The following is a 17,814-nucleotide window of genomic DNA, read 5'->3' as shown; positions in this document are numbered from 1 at the left end:
ATGGCCTTTAGTTGAGTGATATGCTCTTGTTGTTGTCTGAGGGAAGTTTGGGAGAGTTTAAGGGTCACTGAGGATTATATCTGCAATAAATGCCATTGGTTACTAATCCTATCAGATCAAATGGATCGGTTGGAGAGAAAGTTAAAGGCAATGAGGAATTTACAAGAGCAATGGGATATGATGGATGGCAGTTATAGGAAGGGAGAAAAGTCACAAATACGGTCACATACATAGGTTAACTCGAGCAAAATAAGAGAGTAGGCAGGTAGTGCAGGAGTCTTCTGTGGCTATCCCCATTTCAAACAAGTATGCTGTTTTGGAAAATGTAGGGGATGATGGATTCTCAGGGAGTGTAGCACGAGCAGCCAAGTTTCTGGTATTGAGACTGGCCCTAATGCAGTGACGGGTCTATTAAGTTCCAAGAGATCGATTGTGTTAGGGTACTCTCTAGTCCGAGGTACAGACAGACGTTCCAGCAGTGAAAAATCAGAATGGTGTGTTGCTTCCCTGGTGCCAGGATCAAGGATGTCTCAGAAAGGGTGTAGAATGTTCTCAAGGGGGAGAGGGGCCAGCAGGAGGTCATTGTACACATTGGAACCAACGACATTGGAACGGAAAAGGTTGAGATTCTGAAGGGAGATTACAGAGAGTTAGGCAGGAAGTTAAAAAGGAGGTCCTCGAGAGTAGTAAGCGTACCAGTAGTACCAGTGCTACGAGCTAGTGAGGGCAGGAATAGGAGGATAGAGCAGATGAATGCATGGCTGAGGAACTACTGTATGGGAGAGGGATTCACATTTTTGGATCATTGGAATCTCTTTTGGAGTAGAAATGACCTGTACAAGAAGGATGGATTGCACCTAAATTGGAAGGGGACTAACATACTGGCAGGGAAATTTGCTAGAGCTGCTTGGGAGGATTTAAACTAGTAAGGTAGGAGGGAGGGGTGGGACCCAGGGAGATAGTGAGGAAAGCCATCAATCTGAGACTGGTACGAGAAGCGAGTCAAACAGTCAGGGCAGGCAGGGACAAGGTAGGACTGATAAATTAAACTGCATTTATTTCCATGCAAGGGGTCTAACAGGGAAGACACATGAACTCAGGGCATGGTTTGGAACAGGGGATTGGGATATCATAGCAACTACAAAAACATGGTTCAGGGATGGGCAGGACTGGTAGCTTAGTGTTCCAGAATACAAATGCTACAGGAAGGACAGAAAGGGAGGCAAGAGAGGAGGGGGTGTGGCATTTTTTGATAAGGGATATCATTACAGGTATATTGAGGGTGGATATTCCCGGAAATACATCCAGGGAAGTTATTTGGGTGGAACTGAGAAATAAAAAGGGGATGATCACATTATTGGGATTATATTATAGATCCTCTCATAGTCAGCGGGAAATTGAGAAACAAATTTGTAAAGAGATCTCAGTAATCTGTGAGAACAATTGGGTAATTATAGTAGGGGATTTTAACGATCCAAACATAGACTGGGACTGCCATAGTGTTAAAGGCTGAGATGAAGAGGAATTTGTTAAGTGTGTACAAGAAAATTTTCTGATTCAGTATGTGAATGTACCTACTAGAGAAGGTGCCAAACTTGACCTACTCTTGAGAAATAAGGCAAGGCAGGTGACTGAGGCGTCATAGAACAAAGAAAAGTACAACACAGAACAGGCCCTTCGGCCTACGATGTTGTGCTGAGGATTAATCCTAATGAAAAATTGCATAACCTAACCTACGCAACCCTCAATTCATTGCTCTCCATCTGCTTCCACCACCACCGCTGGCAATGCATCGCATGCATTCACAACTCTTTGCGTAAAGAACCTACCTCTGACGTCTCCTCTATAATTTCTTCCTAATATCTTAAAACTATGACCCCTCGTCCCAAAGAATCCTGCCCTGGGGAAATGTCTCTGGATATTGACAGTATCCATTTCCACTGGTTAGCTGCTGCTGCTTTCAATTGCTCTTGTCAAATCTTGTTCTTGAAAAGATGAAAGAATGCCAGGGAGTTGGTGTAATAATTATGGGCAATGTGACTTTTTTTAAGGAGCTAACTGCATTCAAGAGACATGGGTATGCAGTAGAAGTCATGTTAAATGTGTCAGGGTGAGGCCAAACAGTGCACATGAGGTGAAAGGTATGTTTGAATAAGTTGGTGACTGACTAGGTGGTGGTAAATGGAGCACTGTGTAAGGCTTTAGTTCAGTTGTAATGTGACATTTGAAGATGCATCCACTGATCTTGATCAGTTGTGTGAGGTTTTTAAGCTTCTTGCAGCATTGCATCTAAGCTGTTCTACTGATTGCTATGTCAATCCACATCCGTTCCCTTCTAAGCAATCGTCTGGAGGTATTCTCACCAGTATGGATACAAGACCTATTGTCTTCTGTCATCTTCAGCACCAGGACCTCACATGCTACGTCAGAAAGGGACTTGGGGTACATGTGCACAAAACACAGAAAGCTAGGACACAGATGTGGCAGGTAGCCAAGAAGACTTATGGAAATTTGGCCTTAATTTCAAGCAGTTGGGGATTAAGAGTACGGAAGTCTTACTGGAACTGTACAAAGTGCTAATGAGATCACAGTTGGAGTACTGTGAGCAATTTTGTCCCCTTATTTAAGGAAAGATATCGCTTCATTGGATAACGTCTACTTGAATGATTTTTGGTACAGAGGTATTATTAGCAAAAGTTGAACACAATTTGGGAGTCTACTCACTGGAGTTTAGAAGAGATTGAAACCATATACGATACTTAAAGGACTTGACAGAGTAAATACTAAAAAGATTTTTTCCTGTTGTGGAAGAGTCTAGGATCAGAGGGCAAAGGTCTCAAAATAAAGGGAGGCAAATTAAAGACTAAGATGAGGAGGAATTTCTTCTTTTGGAGAGTTGAGAGTCTTTGGAGCTCCTTGCCACAGAGAGCTTTGGGGGCAGAGTTCCTGTGTATGCTGAAGGCTGAGATAGATAGATTATTGATAAGTAAGGAAGTAAAGATTATGGGGATAGGACAGGAAAATGGATGTAAGGAGTGTAAGACCAGCCATAATCTTGTTGAGTGGCAGAGCAGGCTCGAGGGTCTGAATGGCCTACTCTTATTCTTAGAGTTTTATGGTATTATTTGAAAATGTGGGAGTTTGCTGTCAGCCATACTGTGCTACCTTCCTTTTCAGTAAACCAGACTTTTTTCTGCATTAACTTCCAGTCGACATTACAGCCAGAATTCACCAATTTTTAAGAGGTGCAGGTTGGCTTTAAGTAGTGCCACAGGCTTTAAGTGATGCCAGCCTAGTACTAAATTGGGCCCACTGATCAGTCACGCAACCACTTAAAGCAGCAGCAAGTGTGAAGTGTGCCAGCATTTCTTTGAACTGGTCAATCATGCATTGTGATGCCAATGCTTCTTTTCAGTGGTTACTTCATTTTTAGTCTTTGATCTTTTGCCATTTCTGTTCAGCATGTCATTTTGAGTGTAAGTCTAACATACTGATGGCAAACTGTCATCTTGCCCTCTTTCCCCACCAGAAGAGACTTGCAAATGCTATTCAAGAGAAGCTGCAATCATTTATTTTAGTTTGACGTCTAATGTCTATCATTTTTACAATGGTCACACATCTTTATAATTATGTGTTTCAGTGTGTATCACATTTGAGGATCAAAAAAGATGCTCCTAGTACTAACACATTGTTGACAGCTCTATATGTATTAGTATTTTGCAAATCATTCTATTCACTCCATCTGTCTCCCTTCTTTGCAGTCAGCAGGACCAGTAAGATGTGCTCATTCGTCCTTTCTTCTAGGGAAAAATCAAATGCTTGAGAAATGAATTTTTATATTTTTGGTTGTTTTCACTCAAAACATCTTAGATTTGAATGTTTATGTTGATAATATTACAATTTCTTTTTTTTAAAAAAGTCAGTTTTGGCTACTGGTTAAACAAAATAAATTGTCTTGCCTTTACCTATGCTTTGTAATGAACGACAGGTTCAAGTTCTGCGTAATGCTGGGGAAGAAGTAACTCTCACAGTTTCATTTTTAAAGAGAGCACCTGCCTTCCTGAAGCTCCCTTTGTATGAAGACTGCACATGTAAGCATAAAATCTATTTATACTCGGAATTGGACTGGATAAACACTACTGTCATTGCTGGATAAACACCACTGTTATTGCTCACATATTGTTTCTGTGTCATTTCAATTCAGACATCTAAGCGTTTAGTAATTCAGATTGTGCAGAAGGTGAGCTTGAGTTAATCAGTATGTGATTTATAAAAGTCTACACCCGTCTTTTGCTTCAACACTGGGGTTACGTCAAAATTTACTTGATTTAATGAGTCATGGTCTTTTGAGGTAATGTAAAATCTTCCATATTCAAGATGAATGAATCCAGAATTGAAGTTAACTGACTTCTACAAACTAAAAATGTACATGGCGCTTAAAAAACAATTAGGTTTTAAAACAGTTGAGCTTGTTTGGTGCGAGTCAGTTGAATTCAACAGTCTATCGAGATCATCAAACCAGAGAGATCTCAATCCTTCTTTTTCAGAAGTATGGGCCCTGATAATGATATAGACAAGGTTTCAGAATTGAGGGGAAGGGAGCAAGTTGGAGGCATTGGAAAGCCTGAAATGCATCTTTCTCTGAATGCCAGCTCTGTGCAGGACATTTCCTATTTCCAGCCAACAGTCAGTATGATTTAAAGACTTTCTTACTGTCAAGAGTGTAGTGTTGAAAAAGCACAGCAGGTCAGGTAGCACCTGAGGAGCAGGAGAGTCGACCTTTCAGGCATAAGCTCTTTATCAGGAATGAGGCTTTTGGTCAGGGCTGAGAGATAAATGGGGGTGGGGGAGGGTGCGGAGGGGGTGTGTGGGGGTTGGCGGGTGTTGGTTGGGAGGAGGTAGCTGGGAAAACGATGAGTGGATGAAGGTGAGTGAGAAGGTGATATGTCAAGGGGGCAGTGCCGATTTGGAGGCTTGGGATAATGGGGGGGAGCAGGGGAATGTTGAAATCCTCATTTATCCCATGTGGTTGCAGGATCCTAAGGCGGAATATGACGACTTCCTCCTCCAGGCGTCGGGTTGTAAGTGATTGGCGGTGGAGGAGGCCCAGGACCTGCATGTCCTTGACGAAGTGGGAGGGGGAGTTGAAGTGTTCAGCCACGAGCCGGTGGGGTTGGTGGGTACGAGTGTCCCAGAGATGTTCTCTGAAATGATCCACAAGAAGGCATTCCAATGTAGAGGAGACCACACTGGGTGCAATAGATGCTGTAGATGACATTGGTATAGATACAGGTAAATTTCTGATGGATGCACTTCCTACGGTGGCAGGGAAAGTTGCCAGGAGTGGGGTGTGGACCTGACGAGGGAGTTGTGGAGGGAACGATCGTTTTGGATAGGGGTGGGGAGGGAAATAGATTTGGTGGTGGTGGAAGTGACAGAGGATGATGCCTTGTATGCGGAGGTTGGTGCGGTGGAAGTGAGGACGGGTGAGGGGGGGGGTTCTGTGCTTGTTGCATTGGGGGTGGGGTGGTGGTGGGGTTCCAGGGTGATGGTGTGTGAATTGGAGGAGATATGCTGGAGGGCATCATCAACCACATTGGAAGAGAAGTTGCAATCATGGAAGAAGGAGGCCATCTGGGACTTTCTGAGGTGCAATTGGTCATCCTAGAAACAGATGCGATGGAGGTGGAGGAATTGGGAATTGTGTTTTTACAGGAAGTAGGGTGGGAGGAGGTGTAGTCTAGGTAGCTGTGGGGGTCAGTGGACTTGTAGTATATGTCTGTGGTTAGTCAGTTGCCAGAGGCGATGATGGAGAGGTCCAGAAAGGGGAGGGAGGTTGCCGAGATGGTCCAGGTAGACTTGCTTGCTGGTCAGATACAGAAGGTTGTTGAAGAATACTTCAGCCGAGCAGCAGATTGTTTAAGCAAGGAATCATGAGGAACAGATAGATCTTGGTTTGGGCTATGAGCAATTGTGATGGGAGAGGATGACTTATCAGAAGAAAAATCAAAATGGGCTTGAAGTAAATTAAAGTGGTGGAGTTTGAGGGGATGTGGTTTGCTTGTTGGACTTAGAGAAAACACTCCTGTCTCTGATTGTCTGCAAGGAGTGCTAAGAAAAGGATTCATCTGAGAGACCCTTATGCTTCCTCCAAAGGTTTAAACAACGCATCTACTTCCTGATAGTTAACCCACCCTCTCATCCTGTGTTTTGCAACAAGCAAAACCTGAAATATGCAGGTTCCAAGTGTATTTGAAATATTTTACTTCTGTGTTCCCGCCTGACACAACCTACTTAACCTGAGGGTTAAAATTACTTTCATGACCACTGCTTTAGTTGAATTACTCAGCAAATAAGTCTTTCTGTCTAGGTGATATGGCTACAGACAAATTGAACCATAAGTCCTGCCACAAATTAGGAATAATAAGTCATAATATACCAGGAGTTCACCTTTCATTCTTCTGAACTCCAGTGAGTGGAGTCCCAACCAGTTTAGCCTTTGCTCATAATTCTGCAATGTTTCTCTATTTAAATAATACTCTGTTCTTTTATTCACCCTTCTAAAATGAAAAACTTCACATGGTCCCACATTCTACTCCATTTTGTCAACTTTTTGTCCACTTACTTAACTTATCAATATCTCCCCGTAAACTGTCTGTATCCCTCTCAGAACATGTGTTTCACCTATATTTGTGTTGTCTGCAAATCTTGCTGCAGTTCATTTGCTTCCTTCCTCGAAGTCATTCATCTATATCATAAATATACATTTGTGGTCCTTGCATTGACCTCTGTGGAACCCCAGTGGTTACAAGTTGCCAACCTGAAAAACAGCAGCTTATTCCCACTTGCAGTTTCCTGCCCATTAGCCAATTCTCTATCCACACCAGTATATTATCTGGAACACCGTGGACTCTTATGTTATGATTTTAACTTTTTGTGAGGTACTTTGTTGAACTCCTTCTGAAAGGCCAAATACAAAGCATCTACTGGTTCCCCCAATCCACTCTGGTTGAGACTTCCTCAAAAACTCTAATAAATTAATCAGACACGACCTCCCTTTCATGAAATCATGCGGACTCTGCATGATTAGATTATGATTTTCCAAATGTTCTGATATTACTTCCATAATAATTGATTCCAATATTTTTTCCAACAATAGATGTTAGGACAATCAGCCTAGAGTTATCCAATTTTTGCTTCCCTCCCCTTTTTGAAAAGGGTGTCCAATTCTCCCGTACTTCTCCAGAATGCATGGATTCTTAAAAAAATTACAACTAATGCATCCCCAAAAATTGTAGCTATCTCTTTTAGGATCCTAGGATGCAAGCCGTCATGGCCTGGGAACTTATCTGCCTTTAGTGCCATTAGTTTGTCCAATACTACTTTACCGATGGTGATGGTGTTTAATTCCACTCCCATATTCTTTTGTGTTAATGGGATGTTTGAAGTATCTTCCTCTGTGAAGACTCATACAAAACATTGGTTCAACTCCTTTGCTGTTCCCTTGTTCCTCATAACTATCTCTGAAGATTTGTTTTTTAAAGGGGCCTATGTTCAATTTGAACTCTTCCTTCCTCTTTTTTACAAAATTGAAAGAAATTCTTATTGTCAGTTTTTACTTTCCTTGCCAGTTTTCCCTCATACTTCATTTTCTCTTTATTATCTTTGTAAACCTCCTTTGCTGGATTCTGAAATTTGTTTTCCAACATTATACTGTTCTTAACTTCCTTGGTTAGCCTCTCTTGCAATGTTTTCTCCTGACTAGAGTATATGTTTGCTATGAGTCATGAATTACCTCCTTAAATGCCTGCCATTACATGATTCGGAGTCAGAGCAACTGTGCCATGTTTCACAGAGACATTGCTCACTCCAGCCATACCTGACTGTGCCTTGAAAGCTGATTCTCCACACATCGCATGGACCACATGACGTTCTCAGGTAAGGCAAAGGGCGGAGGGGTATGCTTCCTAATCAACACCTACTGGTGCTCAGACCCCCTGGGCCTAGAATACCTTACAGTGGAATATCATCCCTATTACCTGCCATGTGAGTTCACCTCCGCCATCCTGACAGCAGTTTACATACCGCCCAGACGGATGTGCAGAATGCCCTGGATGAAATTTACACGGCCACAAACACTGTGGAGACAGAATTTCCAGAGACCTTATTCATGATGGCCACCAACTTCAACCAGGTCAACCCCAAGAGGAGCTGCCAAAATGCCACCAACACGTCTCCTACCCCACTAATGGATCGAACATCCTGGATCACAATTGTACAACCGTCAAAGATGCCTACCTCTCCATTCCCCCATCCACATGTCGAAAAATCAGATCACAGCACTGTGTTCCTCTTTCCAGCCTACAGAATCTGAAATAGGAGAGTCCTTCACAGAAAGAAACAGAGTGCTGGTCCGAGGCAGTGGAAGAACATCTCTGGGACTGCTTGGATTGCACCGTATTCAGATACTCAGTGGAAAATCTGGAGGTGTATTCCGCCATCATCATGGAGCTCACTAGCAAATGCGTGGAGACTGCATGCCAAAGAGGTCAATCCAGGTATTCCTCAGGCAGAAAATCCACTGCCCACTGAAGACCAAGTATACAGAATTCAAATCAGATGACCCAGACCTATACACAAAATCCAAATATGACCTCTGCAAAACCATCAGAGATGCTAAAAGGCAGTACCACACCAAAAGTTAGAGGATCAAATCAACCATAAGGACTCCCACAGCCTGTGGCAAGGTCTAAACAACATAACAGGATACAAAATGCTTAATGGCCTCCTCAGTATGCTTAATACTTTCTCTACTTGGTTTGAGCAGAATGTCAGCAGCACAGTGTCACCTGGCCCAACGGCCCTGGATACACCTGATTCTCGGTCACCACTGCAGATGTCAGATTGGTTTTTCTGAGAGTCGACCCAAGGGAAGCAACAGGCCCAGACAGAGTCCTTGGCCATGCACTTAGATCCTGTGCAGGTCAGCTGGCAGAAGTATTCACTGGCATCTTCAAACTCAACGTCCTACAAGCTGAACTTCCCACCTGCTTCAAGAAGACCACCATCATCTCAATACCAAAGAAAGCACATGCAACATATCTTAATGACTACCATCATGACCTTGATAATCATTAACTGCTTTGAGACGCTGATCATGGCCCATCTTTCCTCTAGTTTCCCAGCCTGCCTTGATCCTCTGCAGTCTGACTACTGACATAACAGGTCCACAGCGGATGCTATTTCTCTAGCCCTACACTCATCCTGGAACATCTGGACAACAAGAACACCCACGACAGACTCCTGCTCTACGTTAAACACCAGACTGATCTGAAGACACCAAGATGTAGGTCTCAGCTCTCCCCTCTGCAACTTGGAAGATAGGCAACGGCTGCATGATAACACTCAACACTGGAGCCCCCTCCCCCCCAGCCCTCTACTGTACCTCCTGTACATCCACAAATTCCGAATCAATGCCACCTATAGGTTTGCTGGTAATACCAACATGGTAGGACAGGTATCAAAAAATGATGAGTCAGCATACAGAGAGGAGATAGAGGGCTTGGTGCCATGGTGCAATGATAACGATGATAACATCCTTTTCAATGTTAGTAAGACAAAAGAACTGATCATTGACTTTAGAAAGAAAGAAGGAGAACATGCCCCGATCTACATCAACAGAACGGAGGTTGAGAGGTTGAGACTGACAAGTTCCTTAAAGTGACGATAACCTATTACCTGTCCTGGACCTCCCATGTAGATGCAACGGTAAAGAAGGCAGAACCAATGCCTCTTCTTCCTGAATTGGCTCAGGATATTTGGCAAATTCATAAGGACCCTCATCAACTTTTACAGATGTACCATAGATAACATACTATCCGGGTGCACAACTGTGCGGTACAGCAACTGCTCTGCCCAGGACTGTAAGAAACTAAAGAAGGTTGTTTGCACAGCCTAGACCATCACAGAAGTCAACCTCCCATCCATGGGCTCCATTTACACCTCTCATTGCCTCAGAAAGGCTGCGAACATCATCAAAGGCCCCTCCCACCCTGGTAATGTTATCCTACAACCTCTTCCATCAGGCAGATGATGAAAAATCTTGAACACACTTACCCGCAAGTTCAAGAACAGCTTCTTCCCTGCTGTTGTTAGACTGATGAATGGACTCTCTAACTTCAAATAATGTTGATCTTGTTAATGTTGTTCTTGCCTTGCACACATACTGTGCAGTGTAACCTGCAAGCATTACTCTGCCCAAATTTGTTTCATCCTATAATCTGGATGTCTTTGCTTATCATGATCTGCCTGTAATGTGATACTCACAAACAAAGCTTTTCACTGGACTTCGGTACACATGATAATAAATTAAATCAATAATCAATTAAATCCTATAAATCTGTCTGCACAGTTCTTTTTAGCTAACTCTATCTTAATTTCTTTGTCACCTTCTTTATTTAAACTAAACACAGCTGTTTCCACGTTTCTCACACTCAAACTAGATATTAAATTCTATCATGTTATGATCACTGATATTTCAGGCATATTTTGCTTTGATGCCATTTACTAAACCTTCATCATCACCTATTGCCAGATCCAAGATAGTCTGTTCTCTGGTTGATTCCATGACATATTGCTGTAGGAAACTATCCCTAATGGACTGCATAAATTATTGTCACAGCTACCCTTTCTACCTTGACTGAACCTAAAAACATAAAGATTAAAGTCAACCATCATTATCGCTCTATTCTTTTTACCCGTTCCTGTTATTTGTTGATATATACCCCTTCCGATAGAATGGCTACTCTTTGAGGGTCTAGACTTCCACCAGTCTCTTCTTGCCCTTGTTGTATACCCAATTGGATTCCACCATCCAAGCTGCGATGCATCATTTCCTCCACAAACTTCATTTTGGTTCATTCCCCTCCCTTGTTTCCTGTCATTTTTGATTTTTATTAATGTGACACTGCCCCTGGTGGTTAGTGGTGGTAATCTGTTAATTGGGTGTTGTTTATTTGGTGGGGGAATCCTTGAGAGAAAAAAAAGCTTTATTTTTAAATGGGGAATTCTGGGTAATCCAAGATGGAGAACGGGAAAAATGTCTGGCTGTAACAGGCTGCCCCTTTTTTGAGGTATTTTAGGTGTTGGAGGTGATTTTGTCAAATTCTAGGAACAGCAGTTACTGTTTCATGTGCAGTTGCATTGTTTTGGAACTTTGGAGAAAAAAAAGTCTAAACAACAGCACTTTTAAAAGGGAGGGGAACAGACAATTCATCCAGGAATTTGGGTGGAACTGAGAAATAAGAAAGAGAAACCACCTTATTGGGATTGTATTATAGGTCCCCTAATAGTCAGTGGGAAATCGAGGAACAAATTTGTAAGGTGGTTTCAGTTATCTGTAAGAGTGTTATGATAGGGGATTTTAACTTTCCAAACATCGACTGGGACTGCCATAGTGTGAAGGGTTTAGATGGAAAGGAATTTGTTAAGTGTGTACAAGAACATTTTCTGATTCAATATGTGGATGTTCCAACGAGAGAAGGTGCAAACCATGACCTATTCTTGGGAAATAAGGCAGGGCAGGTGACTGAGGTGTCAGTGGGGGAGCACTTTGGGGCCAGTGATCATAATTCTATTACATTTAAAATAGTGATGGAAAAGGATAGTCCAGATCTAAAAGTTGAAGTTCTAAATTGGAGGAAGGCTAATTTGGATGGCTTTACGCAAGAACTTTCAAAAACCGATTGGAGGCAGATGTTCGCAGGTACAGGGATGACTGGAAAATGGGATGCTTTCAGAAATGAGATAACACGAGTCCAGAGACAGGATATTCCTGTGGCGGTGAAATGAAAGGCTGTTAAGTATAAGGAATGCTGGAAGTCTAAAGAAATTGAGGGTTTGGTTAAGAAAAAGAAGGAAGTATATGTCAGGTATAGACAGGATAGATCGAGTGAATCCTTAGAAGAGTATAAAGGCAGTAGGAGTATACTTAAGAGAGAAATCAGGAGGGATTTGCCAAATAGGGTTCAGAGAATCCAAAGGGTTTTTACAAATACATTAAGGACAAAAGGGTGACTAAGGAGAGAATAGGGCCCCTCAAAGATCAGCAAGGTGTCCTTTGTGCGGAGTTGCAGGAAATGGGGGAAATACTAAATGAGTATTTTTGTATCAGTGTTTACTGTGGAAAAGGACATGTAAGATAGAAAATGTAGAGAAATAGATGGTGACATCTTGAAAAATGTCCATATTACAGAGGAGGAAGTGCTAGATGTCTTAAAATGCATAAAAGTGGATAAATCCCCAGAACCTGATCAGGTGTACCCTAGAACTCTGTGGGAAGCTAGGGAAGTGATTGCTGGGCCCCTTGCTGAGATATTTATAACATTGATAGTCGCAGGCGAGGTGACAGAAGACTGGAGGTTGGCTAACATGGTGCCAGTACTGAGGAAAGGTGGTAAGGACAAGCCAGGGAACTATAGACCAGTGAGCTTGACGTCGGTGGTAGGCAAGTTGTTGGAGGGAATCCTGAGGGACAGGGTGTACATATATTTGGAAAGGAAAGGACTGATTAGAGATACTCAACATGACATTGTGCATGGCAAATCCTGTCTCACAGACTTGATTGAGTTTTTTGAAGAAGTAACTAAGAGGTAGACCTGATCTAAATGGACTTCAGTAAGGCGTTTGACAAGGTTCCCCATGGGAGACTGGTTAGCAAGTTAGCAAGATCTCATGGAATACAGGGAGAACTAACCATTTGGATACAGAGCTGGCTCAAAGGTAGAAGACAGGTTGGTGGAGGAGAGTTGTTTTTCAGACTGGAAGCTGTAACCAGTGGAGTACCACAAGGATCAGTGCTGCGTCTATAACTTTTCGTCATTTATATAAATGATTTGGATGTGAGCATAAGAGGTATAGTTAGTAAGTTTGCAGATGACACCAAAATCAGAGATGTAGTGGACAGTGAAGAAGGTTATGTCAGATTACAATGGGATCTTGATCAGATGGGCCAGTGAGCTGAGAAGTGGCAGATGGAGTTTAATTTGGATAAATGCGACGTGCTACATTTTGGGAAAGCAAATCTTAGCAGGACTTGTACACTTAATGGTAAGGTCCTAGGGAGTATTACTGAACAAAGAGACCTTGGAGTGCAGGTTCATAGCTCCTTGAAATTAGATTCAAACGTATATAGGATAGTGAAGAAGGCGTTTGGTATGCTTTCCTTTATTGGTCAGAGTATTGAGTACAGGAGTTGGGAGGTCGTTTTGTGGCTGTACAGGACATCAGTTAGGCCACTTTTGGAATATTGCATGCAATTCTGGTCTCCTTCATATCAGAAAGATGTTGTGAAACTTGAAAGGTTTCAGAAAAGATTTACAAGGATGTTGCCAAGGTTGGAGGATTTGAGCTATAAGAAGAGATTGAATAGGCTGGGGCTGTTTTCTTTGTAGCATCGGAGTTTGAGGGGTGACCTTATAGAGGCTGATGAAATCATGAGGGGCATGGACAGAATAAATGGACATAGTATTTTCCCTGGGATGGGGGAGTCCAGAATTAGAGGACATAGGTTTAGGTTGAGAGGGGAAAGATACAAAAGAGACACAAGGGGCAAACTTTTCACGCAGAGGGTGGTACATGTATGAAATGAGCTGCCAGAGGAAGTGGTGGAGGCTAGTACAAGTGCAACATTTAAAGGGCATCTAAATGGGTATATGAATAGGAAGGGTATGGAGGGATATGGGCCGGGTGCTGACAGGTGGGAGTAGATTGGGTTGGGATAGCTGGTCGGTATGGATGAGTTGGACCAAAGAGCCTGTTTCCCTGCTGAAGATATCTCTATGACTCTATTTTGTAATTCCTGAGTGCCTGCCTTTCTAGGGCTATATCCAGCTGTTCTAGGAGAGGGGGTATGCAAAGTCCATCAGTAATTTCAAAGCTTTTCAGAAGCAATGGGTACAATAGAGGCTGGAGTACATTCTAACCCTCACTAATTACATTTTGATACAGTTCCTTCCTTGCTTTCTCCTCTGTTTAATCTTTGTAACTGTTACACTTCTCTGGTGGGCAATGTTTGTAGTTTCCTTAGTTGAGCCCTCTACCAAGGCAAAAGTTCTATTTGTATCAACTCTATCTATACCCCTAAGGTTTTGTAGACCCCCATCTGGTGCTTCCCCTGCCTCCAGCTTTCTCTGCTCTAAGGAAAAAACATTGCAGCCTACTGAGTCTGCCTTTGTAGTTGAACTGCCCCATTGTGGGCAACAACCTGGCGAATCTCCTTTGTACCCTCTCCAGTACACCACATCCTTCCCATCGCATGGCAAACAGAGCTACACAGATTATCCAGCTGTGACTAACTAACATACTATACAGCTCATCATGATCTTGTATTCAGTGTCTCAATAAAGTCAGGTATCTCATATTCCTTCCTAACCACCCTATCTAATTGCCTTGATACTTTCAAAGATCAATATACAACTAAATCAAGGTCTTGCTGATTATCAGTGCTACCCGGGGCCTGACACACATCATAAACTTCACTATCTTGTTCGTCCTCCTCACTATTTAGCACACCACCACTTCTTGCGTAGTCTGCGAAATTATTGATAAACTTTCCTCATTCATGTGTGATTCATTAATGTACACTACAAATAAGAAGGACCTAGCACCGAGCCCTGCAATACTGGAGGCAGGCTTTCAGTCATTAAAATTTTAATCCATGCCCTCTGTCTCCTGCATTAAGTCAGTTTTGGATCCAAATTGCAAAATTGCCCTACAATGTATGGGTTCCTACCTTCTTGAACAGTTTCTCAGTAACACCTTCCCAACAGCCTTGTTAAAGGCTGTGAGGATTACATTTGGTCGCAAAAAGAGGAGATCAAATTATTATCTCAATGGTGATATATTGGGAAAGGCCAGGAGCAACAAGGCCTTAGTGTCCTTGTAAACCAGTCGATGAAAGTAAACATGCAGGTGCAGCAGGCGGTGAAGAGGGCAAATGGTACGCTGGCTTTCATAGCAAAGAGATTCAAGTATAGGAGCCGGGATATCTTGCTGCAGTTGTCCAGGGCCTTGGTGAGACCTTACCTTGAGTTTTGTGTGCACTTTTCGTCTCCTTATCTGAGGAAGGATGTTCTGGCTAAAGAGGAAGTGCAACAAAGGTTTACTAATCTGATTGCTGGGATGGAAAGACTGACATATGACGATAGACTGGATTGGTGAGGATTATATTCATTGGAATTTAGAAAATTGAGGAGGGATCTCATAGAAACATATAACATTCTAATGTACTAGACAAGGTGGGAAGAATGTTCCTGATGACAGAGAAGTCCAGAATCTGGGGTATAGTCTTGTGACATAGAGTAGGCTGCTTAGGACTAAGATGACGAGAAATTTCTTCGCCCAGACAGTGATGAACCTGTGGAATTCTACACCGTAGAAGGTGGTTGTGGCTAAAATCTCTGTTTTCAATAAGGAGTTTGATCCCTTCAGCTCAAAGAACTATCTAAGGGTATGGGGAGGATAGGGTCCTGAGTTGAAAGAGCAGTGATTAATTGAATCGTGGAGTAGGCTTGAAAGACCAAATCTGAAACTTTATTGCTGGAACAGCACAGCAGGTCAGGCAGCATCTAGGGAACAGAAGATTCGACGTTTCGGGCACATGCCCTTCTTCAGGAATGAGCAGAGAGTGTTCAGCAGGAGAAGATAAAAGGTAGGGAGGAGGGACTTGGAGGAGGGGCGTTGGAAATGTGATAGGTGGAAAGAGGTCAAGGTGAGGGTGATAGGTCGGAGTAGGGTGGAGGCGGAGAGGTCAAGAAGAAGACTGCAGGTCAGGAAGGCGGTGCCGGGCTGGAGGGATTCGGCTGAGACAAGGTGGGGGGAGGGGGGATGAAGAAACTGGTGAAGTCCAAGTTCATCCCCTGTGGTTGGAGGGTTCCCAGTCGGAAGATAAGACGCTCCTCCTCCGACCGTCGCGTTGTTGTGGTTTGGCGGTGGATGAGTCCAATGACCTGCATATTGGACTCATCCACCGCCAAACCACAACAACGCGACGGTCGGAGGAGGAGCGTCTTATCTTCCGACTGGGAACCCTCCAACCACAGGGGATGAACTTGGACTTCACCAGTTTCTTCATCCCCCCTCCCCCCACCTTGTCTCAGCCGAATCCCTCCAGCCCGGCACCGCCTTCCTGACCTGCAGTCTTCTTCTTGACCTCTCCGCCTCCACCCTACTCCGACCTATCACCCTCACCTTGACCTCTTTCCACCTATCACATTTCCAACGCCCCTCCTCCAAGTCCCTCCTCCCTACCTTTTATCTTCTCCTGCTGAACACTCTCTGCTCATTCCTGAAGAAGGGCATGTGCCCGAAACGTCGAATCTTCTGTTCCCTAGATGCTGCCTGACCTGCTGTGCTGTTCCAGCAATAAAGTTTCAGCTTTGATCTCCAGCGTCTGCAGACCTCACTTTCTCCTTGAAAGACCAAATGGCTTACTCCTGCTCTTTGTTTTTAATGTTTCTATAAACAACACTATCCTCATCTCCACACCTAGTCACCTCCTCAAAATAAAATTCAATCAAATTTGTTAAATGTGGTCCATGCAGTGACATATCACATACCAACAAGCCATTCTGACTATATTTGATGAAACCTTTTCTCTCTAAGTGCAGAAAAATTGTGTGTCTCAGAATTGTTTTCCACAAGTTTCTCTATCATTGATGTTCCTCACTGGCCTGTAGCTCCCTGTCTTTTCTCTGTCACTATTCTTGAATGGTGGTAACGTATGAGCTATATCTACAGTCCTCGGCACCTCTCCATGAGCCCAGAGAGGATTTAAAAATTAATGTCATTGCGGTCTAGGTTACACCTCACCTAGGCCTGAGGTTTTATCCAGTTGCTTTCTCCTCCCCCTCGATTGTATTTTGTTCATATTTATCACAGTCACTTCCGCTGATTGTAAAATATGCATCATTTTCTCAATAGGGAATACAGATGCATGGTAATAATTTTAAACTTCAATAATGTATACAAGCAACTCATGCACATTTCTACTTTGATTCCTTATGAGACAAACTCTTTCCCTTGTTTTCAATATATTCCCAAAAAAAGCATCAGTATGATTGTTAATTGCTGTCAGTTATGCTGATAGCTACTGACTCCTTAGAAGAAGTAAACAAAGAATTGCATTTATATAACATTATTCATGACCACACATAGAGCATTACAGCTAATGAGGAACTTTGTGACATGTTATTACTGTTGTTCAGAAGAAAACATGCTGCCCACTGCAGCCCACAAACACCCGAAGAGGCTAGTGTGATAACAAGCAGAAAATATGTTCCTTTTGTGATATTGATTGAGGGATAAGTATTAGCTATAGAAACCTCCTGTCCTCCTCTTCAAAATTGTATCATGGGATCCTTTGTATCTACTGCAGCAAACAAATGGGATCAGAGTGTCACCTCTGACAATACAGCACTTCCTCAAAGCTTTACTTGACTGTCAGCCTTGATTTTTTTTTTAAGACCTGGAGTAGTACTGCAATGTTGTCACATAACCTAAAAACCAATGGAATCACAGGGATACAAATTTTAATGCTCCTCCCCTGATATTCACTATTTTTAATCTTCTCTTCACCTTTGAAACAAAAGTCATAGATAAGAAAGGCCTTGGCAGGGGAATTTTAACAATTTTTAGGCTTCTTTGTGGATCAAGAGAAACAGGAATGCTCCTTTAGACATCATAAGGAAACTTTTGCTTCAGGCTCCTTCAGTTAAGATTGGCCCAATTTTCACTCCACCCAAAATTTCCTGCTCC

The 17,814-nt window shown here is 42.8% G+C and overlaps 1 protein-coding gene across 5 annotated transcripts in view; it reads left to right on the top strand.

The window, feature by feature from the left end:
- Positions 1 to 17,814, top strand: part of sntg1 (syntrophin, gamma 1) — a 594,367-nt gene that overhangs the window by 427,077 nt on the left and 149,476 nt on the right. For all 5 annotated transcript variants that reach the window (XM_043688308.2, XM_087986417.1, XM_043688306.2 and 2 more), the window contains one exon: positions 3,989 to 4,091. In XM_043688308.2, coding sequence (XP_043544243.2) covers positions 3,989 to 4,091 — 103 coding nt within the window. The remainder of the gene's footprint in view (positions 1 to 3,988; positions 4,092 to 17,814) is intronic.

Source organism: Chiloscyllium plagiosum, unplaced genomic scaffold (assembly GCF_037043375.1).
Source record: "Chiloscyllium plagiosum isolate Xiang-an unplaced genomic scaffold, Cpla_swu_hap1 HiC_scaffold_4, whole genome shotgun sequence".
NCBI classification, from domain to species: Eukaryota; Metazoa; Chordata; class Chondrichthyes; order Orectolobiformes; family Hemiscylliidae; genus Chiloscyllium; species Chiloscyllium plagiosum.
Note: the sequence above shows the minus strand (reverse complement) of the source record. Positions and strands in the feature narration are given on the sequence as shown.